General features: G+C 41.5%; 1 protein-coding gene across 1 annotated transcript; it reads right to left on the bottom strand.

Moving 5' to 3' along the window:
* Positions 1 to 543: 543 nt before the first annotated feature.
* rad51d (RAD51 paralog D) lies at positions 544 to 12,711 on the bottom strand. Its single transcript, XM_071915150.2, has 10 exons — positions 12,333 to 12,711; positions 12,106 to 12,167; positions 8,972 to 9,090; positions 3,479 to 3,560; positions 3,061 to 3,195; positions 2,860 to 2,955; positions 2,639 to 2,729; positions 1,910 to 1,980; positions 1,211 to 1,375; positions 544 to 765 (listed from the first exon to the last, which is right to left on the bottom strand). The coding sequence occupies exons 1-10, from the start codon at positions 12,412 to 12,414 to the stop codon at positions 667 to 669; spliced, it is 1,002 nt and encodes a 333-aa protein (XP_071771251.2). The 5' UTR covers positions 12,415 to 12,711; the 3' UTR covers positions 544 to 666.
* Positions 12,712 to 13,370: the final 659 nt, after the last annotated feature.

Genomic DNA, 13,370 nt, shown 5'->3' with positions numbered 1-13,370 from the left:
GGGAGCAAAATCCACATAAAGTCACCCTGCTTCTGCTGGGCCTAAAAGATACATATGAACACTTGACTGAGGTTCTCGCTTGCCTTTTTATTCCTTCCCGCTCTGTGAGTACAAAGAAATCTCAGCCTGAAACCTTGACATATCAGTCAAAAAAGTAGTCCAGTTTGATTCTCCATCCACACCAGGATACCCATTCAGATTTAGATGCTGCAGTTGATGCTTGACAAAGCATCTCAAAGGAATATAACATGAGCTTCATGATCTAAATAGGTCAATTTTGAAGTGAAATGAACAAAAAGGGCATCATAATTGTAGCAACAATCTTTTTTTTTTTTTTTGAATAAAGATTACACATTGAAAGCGAACTGCCCCCTAAACAATCATAAACATTTTCTACATTTTTGAGCACATAATCTTCTTTCTATGGTTTGGATTTATTTATTTTTTTAGCCATTACAGCTATCTGGCTACTCTTCACTGAGAAATGTTTGGAAGGCGCTGTATACTAAACAAGAAAAAAAAAGTAATACGACACTTAAAAGATACAAAATACTCATGTTTATTTGCACATTTGTTCCGGAAACATTTCTACCATTTTTGTCAGCGCTCTCCATGCATGCAGAAAGACATTTACAGTGCGGCTTATGAAGGAGTTCCAGTTGGCGCTCAGCAGGAATCTGACTCATCCAGTTTTCTCTTTCCTGAGGATCCCTCTTTAGACCTACTCCACCACTGTAAGTCGAACTCTTCTTTGATGTGACAAGGCTAGGAAGTGAAACGGATGACAATGTTGATTTGGACAAAACCTCTGCTGCAAAATAAAACATTCATTTTGGCTGGGTTCATCCAAAATGTGCATTGTCAAAGTGCTTCTTGGTTTCATTTGATGAACCTCTCGCACGACTCCAAAAACAGAACATTTTGCACAATTAATGCTTTTTGCAGTCAGTTAGTCTTTATCAGGGGATGGGACGCTCTTCTCTATTGCAGTCCCACTTTGTGATTTAGGCTAAGATAGGTGCATTTTTACATAAAGTCTTGCCTACTGCAGCTTTAAAATGGAGGCAACTACTTTATCAGACCGGCGGAAAAACATCACTTCAAATTCTCACATTTAACAAGACATTTTGACATTTCCCTCTCACTAAAACCCCTTTGACAGGACTAATGCTCCGTGAGGTGACGTGCGAGCCGATACAGCGTACAGTACCTGTCTGGAAGACTTGATCAGTGTTGCAGTGCGCAAGCTGCAGTGCATGGAGCCGGGTCTCTCCGTTCGCTCCAGCAGAATCCTGGTTCTGGGGACGTGACTCCACGACAAACCCAGTCCCGCCTGCGCCTCCCCGCTGCCGCTTCTCGTCACGTAGTTTGTCACCTGCGGACACCAGTCATCGTTATGTTCAGTCAGTGTTTTTCCCTTGGGGGATTATCAAAGCATTTCTTTATTCTGCAGGCATTAAACAGCCACAATACAGGCATTAGAAAACAGAAAAAGAAAAGGTGGGACAGCCAGATTGTCCCCTTACGCACCCTTTCAAATGATCTACTTTTTACTTCACTTCAAATGATTTGAGGTCAAGGCAAATTTGCTTTGTGCATGCTTTGTAATGTGATTAGTTAAATCTCAACACAATAACCTCCAGTTATAAGGGGTGCGCACAATGCAAGCAAGGTTTTTGTTTTTCATTTTTAATAGACACAGACATGAATGGCCTTTTGTTTTTAACCTCAATTTTGTTGTTCAGTGCTATATCCAAAGGTGGGGGGGGGGAAGTCTAATTTTGTTTTAATTTCAGGCCTCGAGGCAATAAAAACTGGAAAACTTGAAAGGGTGCGTAGACTTTTGATATCCACTGTATACGCCTCATGCATTTAGAACAGCACACGTCAGAGACTTTGTCATCCTTACCAGAGTGGCAACATTGAAGTCCTTCGCTATAGTCTTAAGAACTCCTGCGACTTGTATCATCAAGGACATGCCTGGAGGCACAGGAAGTTGTACAGCGTTTGTCCGTGTACGGAATACTTTGAACATCTTTGAATGTTACTGTTGAGGCAATTCAACAGCAGCAATTCAAGCTAGATACGGTATTATTCTTTTGAGAATTATTATAGGTGAATCGCTTTCTTTTCAGTTATCTTTGGTTATCAAATATGCGAAAAAAGGGTTCCCACTGTTTTTAGGAAATAGTTTTCCTGGACATTACTAAAGAAATTGTGACGTACTTCACTCGTATTCACTCAACTACAAAACTAGCTAGCTGACATGAACCTCCTGGTCTGAACCCCCATTTTGGAGTTGCTCGTTTTCGTTTTGGACAGAGCTATCACAAATTTGAGCCTCACTTGTCTAAAATTGATGTTTTTGGGTGTTGGGATAGAGACGTTTGTGTTCACAAACGTTGAATGAGCTGTGTGAGGTCATACGAATAATGTGTTATAATTTACCGTGACTGTCCAATGCTTTATATGTTTTCACACTTTGTATTTGTTTTGTTATGACTGTAAATAACTTCGATTTCCGTGCTTCCAAAATATGTAGGAACCCTGTTGGGATATTCATGACAGACAATTGGGATTTACAAGACTCAGGTGGAAACAGCCTTGGGTGTGACGGACTAGCAGAAAGAGATATTACCTTCATTTTGTTTGCCTCCCAGTATAGGAGCGATAATAGCTGACACTGAATCCACTATCACCGCCTTCACTGAGCCGCCGCCAACAGACGCCTAATCCAAGATGTGACAAAATGAGATTGTTGAAAATTTGATGCATCTTTCACTAAGGCTCCTTAGTGAGAGCTTCGATACGGGTATATTTAACTGAAAAAGAAAAAAAAAGAAATAGCCACACACAAACCTGCTGAAGCCCGCCACAGCGAAGATTGTACAGACAGCTAAGTAAGGAGAAGATGTCAAACACGCGAAAGATATGGATCCTCTGGAGAGCTTCCATCTGTGAAATGACGTGTCAGCGTCATGCAGCTGCTTGTTTCACACCACCGTTTCATATCATACATCATTTAATCTTTGTTTAAAACCTGAACGCCTCTCGGCTCACCTGCTCCTCCACGTTACTTGATTCCACCTGTAGCATTTGAAGCAAGCGGCTGGCAGACAGTCCTCCTGCTGTATCGATGTATATTACGCTCTGCTTCAGTTGGTAGGATATATGTGCCGCAACGCCAAAACACACCTAGAACATGTGAGAAGCGTGCCAGTAATGGTTAGAGATAGCATGTGCAATTTGTGTTGACAATGCAGGAGGCAAAATTGCTCATCCTGAACAGTACAAATCAGCCATGGTACAATTTCTCATTCTTATAACAGGAGAGGAAATAATAAAAAATTGCGTACATCTTGCAAAGCTCTTCAGACTTGTTTTCTGAGATAATGGAGTAAACAGCGGCTTTGGGGTCTCTTGAGACAACGCCGACATATCACTATCATTATGTGGTAGGAAGCTGGGAAATGATCACCTGGGATTTGCCACTTCCGGGGCCTCCAGACAGCTCCGTTATCTCTCCCGTGTACAAGCCTGAATCCAGCAGTTTATCTAAGCTGTAAGGAACCAGGCACAATTCATTCATCACAACTTGCCATCATATCTAATAAAACATTAAGTCTAAGTACATCCATAGAGCCAAAAACAAGTAGCTGGGTAAATACAGCACGAACAGTGAGAGAGCTTACAGTATGATCCAGACTTTTCTTAAGATGTTTGGCCAACTCCTAATTTCAGCTGCTTCTTATCAAGCTCAGCCACTGGCTGTCTTTCAAATAAAATCTGTCAAAAATAGTTGACATCTCATTAATCTCACTGGGTGGGTGCGTTCGTTAGTTACAAGCCTATTGGGCAAGTCCTCGTCAAGATCTCCCTGCTCAATTAATTACCCTTCCACCACTCACTTTTTATTATTAGTTCATCTATTTCATCCATTATTATGTATGTTTAGGACAATTACAAGCAGTAATTCGTCAGAAAAAAAGACAGGCCGGTCTGCCAGTTGAGACTACGGCTGCTGTCTCAGTGGTAGACTCAGATGTGATGCAACTCATGCAATTCTTCCTTTAAAAACAGCGACATTCAAGTCTTGTAGGTACATATTAATCCACTTCCTACACTTTAACAATCTTCTTTCACGTGGATATACAGGTGTTGCAGGCTGCGTAACAACACCCCAGAGCGTGATGCTGGGGCACTCAGAGAGAGAGAGATAATCAACCTTGTTTTTTCCAGTTCACTTATTTAATCCTCTTCATTCCTTCAGGGAATGTACTTAAGATTTCCAACCTTGTCAGTCATGTAATGCTTTCTTTGTTGCTGGCCATGATGGGTAAATCTTCTTCTCTGAGCTCTGCATTCATGCACCTGCACCAGGTCAATTATGGGTGACCTCTTCTTCTCCCTGAAGGGATCCACTCTTACCGTGCGTTCACACTGCAAGCAACACGATCAACAAGTCACCAGAGGTCCATTCATTTCCTACAGAGCTAAGCGACCAGGGAAATTCAGCCAATGTGTTGACTGTCAAGAAGCTTGTCAGCTGAGAAAAGTTGGCCACGGCTGAAATTTTCACAGTAATCAGCCGTCAACAGCAATCAGATTTCCATGCTCTCTTGTTTCCCTACTGATGTGATAGTGATAGTTCTGCCTAGCAAGTGCAAAATGTACAGTACAAGATGTTGATACCAGCCATTCAAAGCTTCCCAGTTCTCTACGACTTGGAGAACAGTTGCATCCATCATTGGGGTCAATGGTACGTACTTAAGTGATTTTATTGATTTGTTTCTGTGTATTTATTAATGCTACCTATCGGTGTTTGCTACCTAGCTAAGTTAACTCCTCAAAAATGATGTAATGTTATGCAAGGCAATACCAAAGCAGTGAAAAATACATGATTTGCCTGTTCAGAACTTTGCAGCTGTAGACCGCTACTAAGACTAAGACTTGCTCAGCAATGTTTAGCAATGTCTTTTAGGGGTTCTTCAAATGGTTTGACCGATCATTCTCCTTTTCAGCTGTTGGATGGTGGTTAGTGCTGTTTTTTGGTTGGTTATGTTCCACAATTCTACACTGGAGATGCGCTCAGGCCGTCTGCTGGATGCACAGACTTTTTCTGAGGCAGGAGCCTGACAAAGACCTGCAGTTTGTGTTTCAGGTCAACCACCAAGTGTTTGCATTATAGGATAATGCTGTCATCCTGATCATCATCTGTTCCCCAGTCCTTGTCATAACACCTCAATAATCTGTTCTTTCAGGAGGACTGGAGCGTCTTGTGATTTGCCTATGCTGATGTTCAAGCCAGTGGTCTGTGCAATTTTGTGGAACCTCTTCATCTTTGCCTGCATGTGTTGTGATGTACGTGACAGCAATGCAATATCATCTGCATAGGCGAGGTCCTCCAGCTTGAAGGTTAAGCACCACTAGAGACCTCTGGTTGGCTGATGGTGGTTCTCATCACCCAGAGCACGACTGTGAAGAGGAGAATTGCAGGGGGCAGACGTACTTGCGTTATTCCTGTCTTCACTGAGAATGGTGCAGAGAGGGTTGCCCTGTTTATGATGCATAAGGTTGTGTTGTTGTAGAGGCTCGGAATGATAAATTATTTTCCTTGGAAAGCCATGGTGATTCAGTATTTTTCATGGGGTCCATGGGGGGACTGCAATAACCAGAAATCATGTAATGCACACAACTCCTGCACTCTCCTCAGACCCAAATGTCTTCTCCTTAGTGTGTGGTGGGGTGGAGGTGAAGAGGTTCAACCATCGTTGGTGAGTCCAGCTTTCTCTGGATGAAGCGCTCTCTCGCTGCTGTTTAAGAGACAGTTTTGTGTTTTGCTCTTAAGTTTTGATTCGTCACTTGCTGTGTGCCGAGAAGATTTTGCGCCAGTGTCTATACCCTACACCAGGATATTAATAATTTGGGGTGAATTTACGGCATCTCAGTTAGAGGGGACGGCACACTCTTGTCTGTTGCAGCTCTGGGCTGTTAAGAGCTGCCACTTTAATCACAGCTAGTAATGAATTCCAAGGTTAAATTCCAAATGGGCAGACTATTAAAATAGCATTTGCCATATTCAGTGAAGTTTCGATTGGTAGAGGCCAACTTTTGTTACTTGATCACACTTTCATCACATTGTACCTTCAAACTGGGCATTCCTGCAGTACAAAGAAAGTGGTGATAAAAAGTCCTCCCAAATTTTTGCAGGCCACATGAGATACACAAGCTGATGAAAACTGTAAACCCTCATCGCTTTTCCTCTTCGTATAAAACATCGCCATGGCAGCAAGAAATCTGATGAGGTTGGGTTTTTCGTTGCTTCCTTTCAGTTTGTTTTTGTAACACATTGATTTGATACTTGTGTTTTGCTATATGCCCATTTATTATTTGCTATCATGGTGTAGCAATGGTGAAATACAATTTGAATAAATTTGTTTTGAGTGTTTTGTTTGCTGCCAAAGGCAAAGATAAAGGCCCTCCAGCAACGATAATAATATTTAAAGAAACACAGCTATGATTACGGGCAAACATTATGCAAACAACTCACAAAAGATTCCAGTGTAGCGTTGGCTAGGCAGCTAACTACAGCTAACGTTAAAATCTGCAGTGCAAAAAGAGCTGTTGTTCATCCTAATCTCCTTTAGGAAGTATCACCGCTGTCTCTGCCTCACATTTTTCCTGGCTAGCTGAGTTAAGACCAACAACTGAAATTCTCTTTCTCCTTCAAGTTGTTTACATCCCTTCCTGGGGTTCAAGACCCTCAATCACTTTATATGTATCAGACTGCTGGAGGGAGGGAAGGAAGTGTTAAATAGAGCTGCTGCTGTTATAATAATATATCAAAACTTGTTCAACTCAACGACCTATTTGAAAGTGTAAAAGTAGTTCTGGAAGTCCCTACCATCAAGACTGCTTTTAGTAGCAAATGTCTACACTTGCAAACTTATCATCCCTGAGCTTATGGAGTTGGAGACAAATTCAAATATTTGCATCATTTCATTACATTCTTCTTGGACAGGTCTAGAATCATAATCTATAATTAAATTCATTTGCACCTGCAAACAGTGGAGTGGAGTCTAAGGGAGTGTCCTATATATCTATTCTGATGACTGTCGTTTTCCATATTCAGCTCATTGATTCTTCTCTCCTGTCTAACCAGCCAGCCAAGAAAATGTGTTTCTCTCTCGGCATTAGCTATAAAGCAAAGCAGGTATCAGTATCACAGTCTCTCATAATAGCATCTACACTTCAACTCCTTTCTAGACTGTCTGTCTCACTGCTCTGAACAATACATTGAGATCCTTGCAGTGCTGTTTCCTGTGATCGACTATACAGAATGTGATACCATGGAAACAAATTCAAGAACAATACATATAGGTCAATTCATCACTCAGAAACCACATTCTTCACAACAACTGTGTATAGGACTTAAAAGCTTTCCGTAACTGTATTTAAGACCAGGTGAAGCACTAGCAAGCTGGTTGAAATGATGGTCCCTGCTAGACCAAACACAACACAGCAACAGCATGTATGGCATAGAGGAACATCATTCATTCAGTTCCCCTTCCCACCAGTAGAGTGCAGCCACGACACGTGCAAATCAAGAGGGTGGCATTACTCACACGGTTGATTCAGTTTCATATCACAACTCCAAAGCAATAACTAATTTATGAAAACCACTTAAAAAGAGCCGTGGAGGAAAAAAAAAAAACACCTGTGGTCATTAATTATGCTGAAATGGTGAGTTTAACTGTAGAAAATGTACCATCCTATAAATTATGCCATGCTGGCCCATTTCACAGATTTGTCCAGAGCACAGCTGTCGTTGCCCCGGCCAAATAATAATTCCTCTCTAAAAGCGGGATGTCTATCTGCTAAGCTTCGTACCAAGTCGGCCGAAGACACAGATACGGAAGATCGCCCAGTCTTGTGATGTCAGCGTGCATCTATGTGCGCAAGAGCTAGAAATTGTAGACACTACTGTAATGTGGAAGGGAGTCAAGCCGGAGGCCGAGTTACTGCAGCTGATACTTACAAGCCAAACTGAACAAGAAGCAAAGAAGCTCGCTTTACCTAGTCAAATTTTTCCTTTCCTGACACTCTGCTGTTCCTTCTTCAGAATTTCAATTACAGCAACCACACTCGAAATGCATATTCAGATGATACGGCTCAATGCAAAAACAATTTCGCAACGATATTTAAAATTCTTAGTTTGGTCTGATAAAATGGATCGATGTAGATGCATCTGGTTACACGACACCTTTGGTAATCTGCGCTATCGATTTCGGGCGTTATTGTGGACTGTCTGCGCTGCTCTGCAAAGCCGAAGAGCAATAACCGCATGTGTAATGAAACTGAGAAAAATGACTTTAGAGTTTAATCCTGTTCCAACAACAGTATTGTTCGTACAGAGGCGAGTAGCACGTCGTTTAGTAGAATTTATAGGTATAATTTTGGTTGGTGTGAAATTTAAACCCTGGTCATGTCCTTTGACCTTTGAAACACACAAAAAGTAGTTACTGCTGCTTGTGTTTGCAGGGCAGTGCAGTTGTATCCATGAACAAATCCCTCCCTAACCTAAAAACAAATCCAAGACTATGATCTGAAATGCCATGTACCACTGGCACTGATCAAGAAGCCGCTTAATTTCATAACTTTGTGGAGGCTGTGACAATACACTGTGATTTTTCAAGGATATAGACACACTTGCTGGTACAAAACAGTGAGAACTTATAACAAAAAAGCTCTAAGCTCAAACAAGCATCCACCAAATCAGCTTGCCATTCACTGAAAACCTGCAGAAAGTGTCTCTTGATGACACCGGGAGCAGAACTGTCCTTAAGAATTCATATGTGAATTTTATAGTGAACTTGCCCTTTAGCAATGCTAGCGCTGAGCCCACCTTTAAATCCCCCAGTCCCACAAAGATAAAACCGTGTGCTCTGCTGTGTGTGCAGAATGTCTTTACCTAGGATTTCCTGTGGAGAGGATGGCTGTCGAGCTCAATAGTTCCTCGTACAGATCAGCGCCTGAGACGGGGAAGGCTGTGTGCTGGGCCAGCAGCACTCTGCGTACGGCAAACAGAGCCTGAAATACAAAAGGCACAGCATGTGACAAAGACACACAACTGCTTGCATGGATCAACCACATTGCATTGACACATCTACCCCACCCAGCGCTGGCAGATTGGCTAGTTTTTTCCGCACAATTGGGCTATTCTGATTGCATTCGACTTTAAATCCCAAAGCCCTGCGACGGTAGGCTACATACAATTTAGACATGTTTTGCTGTCATTAGGAGGGTTTTTGAAAAGTTGCTTTTTAAAATAATGTAATTAAGCTCACACTGTCCACTCGTTTTATGTCTCGTTATCTCATTTAAGAAAGCTTTGATTAGTATTTGATTATTAAAGCTACACTAAGCGACTTTGCAGGTTGCGTGGTTCCAAGTGGCAGAGAGAGGTAGCAATTTGAAAAATTTGAACTTCAATACCCAGACATCCTGTAATGTGATGTCGGTAAACTGCACACAGCACGCTCATGTTTACCAACCCGGCCATAATGTGATGCTTTATACCAAGGGAAACCAAAGAGAAAATATCTAGTCCGGCTTTCTCTGGACTTAGGATTTCACTCGTTTCGATTTGTCATTTCCTGCGTGGAGAAGCAACCGTTCCCAACACCAGCACTTCATTTGGGTAAATAGGGCCAATCTACAGCATCTCAATTAGTGAGGATGGGACGCTCTTCTCTGCTGCAGCCCCACTTTGTGATTTAGGCTGAGAGGACGGCTGGATTTGTCTTGCCTCGTATAGCTTTAAGTGAACTGTACTCAATCCTTTCTGAGGCAGGGGTTAGGCTATCTTTGCCAGAAGCGCTGGACTGTGCAGATTCCCTTGCCTTGGCCTTGTCATAATTTTTCGGTTGTGGCTCCCTAGCCATTGTAGTGTGTGTGTGCAAAACAGCAGCTCAAGTCAACAGCAGGAGCATGATCGACCGGAGGGATGCTAGTTATCGACTTGGGGGATGGCCGCAGGCGGAACAAGCCGGCCAGGAAGTCTAGCTCTGTCACCCGGGATGAACCTGGACTTGCTGGAGGCAGTGGTGGGAAAAAAAGAAAGAATGGTGAAAAGCTCTGTGGCCTCACGGATGAAACCTGCCGCTCACTACATGATGACCTGTACACAATATGGAGCGCTTTCAGCTCATACCACCTTCATGTGGCAAGAATCGCTGGAGGCGTTCCTTAACCCCCTGCATGTTTATTACAGACCGTAAAGCTCTCGCTGACCTTTGTACCGAGTATGCTGAGGTTGACTAGCCTGCCTTGTCCTCACAGAATTATTCATTGGTATATTTCTATCTAAAAGGCCATTCTGGGTCTGCGTTGCGTTTGTGCTCATATATCTCGACAAAAGTGTGTGGAAATCACTCAAAAGTCTCAAAAATAGTTTCTGTTATCAGTCCATAAGGTCAGAACTGAATTAGGCAGAATTTGTTTCATCTTCTCTGCTCTCTCCTAATGGTACTCACTGCAAAATGATGCAAAGCTGAAAGAGCTGGTCTCTCTTGGTGAGTTTAAACTGATAATGAAGAATCTTGTGGCAGACAATAACAAGCTTTGTTGCCTCTCTCATGCGACTTGGACTGTATTTTGATTTTATACATTGTTTTGCTTTCTTGTTGGTCTGCTACTTTTCTGTTTGTCATGATGCCTTCTTGGCGAGGTCTCCCTTGAAAAAGACATTATTCATCACAGCTGGACTAATCTGGTTAAATAAAGGCTAAATACATACAAATTTAAAACAAAAATGTCTCCTTACAGGACAGATAAAGCCTTAGCCAACTAGGAGGATGTTAAAAAAACAAAACCTCCCTGGCTGGACTACCTGGAAGTGCAACTGTCAGTACACTGGAGGTGTTTGCTGATAAGTCAACATGCCATCTTTCCCTATGTGTTCCATGTGCAATATGTCACCATGTCATTTGATGCAATATGTCAAGGTGTCATTATCTGCAATCCGTCAGTTTGAGCAGCGTGTCAACAGGGACAATATGTTAACTGGACAAGTACAATTAAAATGTGGACTTGCACTCTGCTAATATGTGGATGAGGATACATGGATGCAGACTGGTGCAATATCTTTTTGGTGTGTTATATATGATGGGAGGACAAAATTTCTATTGTTTATAGCTTCTTGTGCCAAAAATTGATTTATAAAGGGGGAGAGGGGGCACAGCATGTATTTTAATTACTGTGCCATATGTTTATAGTGAAGCTTATATTTAGTTACTTTTTTTATTTAGTTAATAAGTCGAGTTATTGTACAGGGAAGGCAATTACAGTAAGTGTTTTTATTTTTCGTTATATTTTAACAATTCTGTCTGTCTATATCTATCTCATCTAGTCTACTTGTCACTAAAAGAAAATATACAGAAAAGCATGGGAAAGCGAATTTCTGAGCCCTCGCTTATTAAGCAGGTGACCTGGCTTGCCATGATTATTCATAACACACCCAGTGGGAGGTCTATTTACATTGAGTAAAATAGTTAATTGTAGCCCATCTACTGTAAATTGTTTACTGACACAATGCAAAACTCGTGTTGCAAGGTTTAAATATAAGTCTAAATATAGAAAGTGAGACACAGTGATACGTGCCTAAGCCTCCCACATATTAGTTAAGCCAAGTATGTGGGTGTTTCTTATTGCTCACATATTCTTACTGCAAATGAATGGTTGCAGTATCATTTCCTATTACGACAGGTGGAATCAGGGAATTTGTTTGGGATGATGGTTAGCCATTCAATTTGTCTTTGTGTTCTTAGGTAAAGAGCTGCAGTAGGCATTCTTTGTTTCATTTTTAGTTATATGCTGCAATTAGGAAACCTGCTTGGTTTTACAAATGCGGCAGCACTTTAGTTTTGTATGGTTTTCTAACAAAGTTACAAACTTTTACTGGATTGGGTGGCTGTTTTAACTATGACTGGGCTGGAAACTGTCACTATCACCATAGACAGTTGTGATGAGAGCTGTAACTGGCAGGCTAGTTGTGTTTTCAGTCACTTCAGTGAGCCACCTCATGTATAATGTATGTTTAAATACCTTGTAGGACACAGAACATTTTTGAGCAAGTTCCTCAATGTCAGATGTCACCAAGTCCTCCACTGTGAAAAGAAGAGACCATGTCTGTTAATACTTATCTGTTTAAAAGTGAGCTGGAGCATCCTGAACACCATCTCCCCTCCACAAACAAACAAACACACACACACACACACACACACACACACACACACACACACACACACACACACACACACACACACACACACCTGTTTTAATGTGAGCAGCACGCAGTTCGCGGATCAGTTCTTCATCCAGCCCAGGGCACATACCGTCTCTCAAGACAACCATGACTTTGCATAGTCAACAGGTTAGCATGTATAGGAAATAACATGCATCAGTCATGATGTATGTTACTGACTGAAGGAACTTAAGTACGAAGGGAGCCACACTTTAGCCTCTCGGCTAGCTTGCTGGCCATAGACTTCTCTGCTTTGGGAGGAGTGGGGTCGTGGGCAAGAAGAGTGAATCCCTTGCGTTTGACGACGGAAAAAAGTAACGGTATCTTGCTAAAACATATATAAAAAAACTCGTTTGCCGCACTTTAAAACCTACTACCTTCGGTTGTAGGGCAACTACTTTTTTAATCCTGCGAGTTTCCGTGTCCCACTCTCGTTGCCGTAGACAGCATACACGCAGTGCTTGTTGGGTAATGTAGTACTCTGCCCATAAAGCCAAACAGCAGTACTGAAGTTGAATTAAAGTTCTGTGGCAGTAAGGACTGAAGCTAAGAGAAATGACATTGTATCATTGGTGCAGAGGTGGATTGTAGTCATTTAGAAGCATTTATGAATATGATTTTTGTTGGTATGACATCTAAACCCTACTTATGACCTCTGACCTTTAAAACACACAAAAGTTAGCCTAGTTACTGCCTTTGCATCGTGAAAGTGCATAGGGATACGAAAGCAGCACAAACTATGATTTAATGAATTCTGTGTTCAAGTTTTAAATTTTTTCCACATCATTTACTCCTTACAAACCCGATACATATACATTTTCTTACCTTCAGTTGCAGGCCTAAGGTAATTATTATTTGCCAACAGCTAACAAATATAGTTTGCAAGGTAGTTTTTGATTGAAATTGCTAATTGATGGAAATAGTTGTAAGTTATCCATTTCAGTCCACCTGAAATGTAAAGTTTTTTTGAAATCAAAATAATTTTTTTGTAGGACAATATTGTTCTTACCACGTTGTAAACTTGAATACATAAACTCCAATTTAAAGCACATTAATGACACCTGAA

Source organism: Centroberyx gerrardi, chromosome 11 (genome assembly GCF_048128805.1).
Source record: "Centroberyx gerrardi isolate f3 chromosome 11, fCenGer3.hap1.cur.20231027, whole genome shotgun sequence".
Taxonomy (NCBI): domain Eukaryota; kingdom Metazoa; phylum Chordata; class Actinopteri; order Beryciformes; family Berycidae; genus Centroberyx; species Centroberyx gerrardi.
This window is presented reverse-complemented; position numbering and strand designations above follow the sequence as displayed.

Bases quoted from the DNA above. Each gene is read 5' to 3' on its own strand.
- rad51d (XM_071915150.2), bottom strand. From the start codon at position 12,414: ATGGTTGTCTTGAGAGACGGTATGTGCCCTGGGCTGGATGAAGAACTG. The intron at 12,168-12,332 runs GTGTGTGTGTGT...TTCTTTTCACAG, and splicing joins TGCTGCTCACATTAAAACAG to TGGAGGACTTGGTGACATCT. The intron at 2,730-2,859 runs GTTTGTGTGTGG...ATCTTGGATTAG, and splicing joins GCTGTGGCGGGCTTCAGCAG to GCGTCTGTTGGCGGCGGCTC.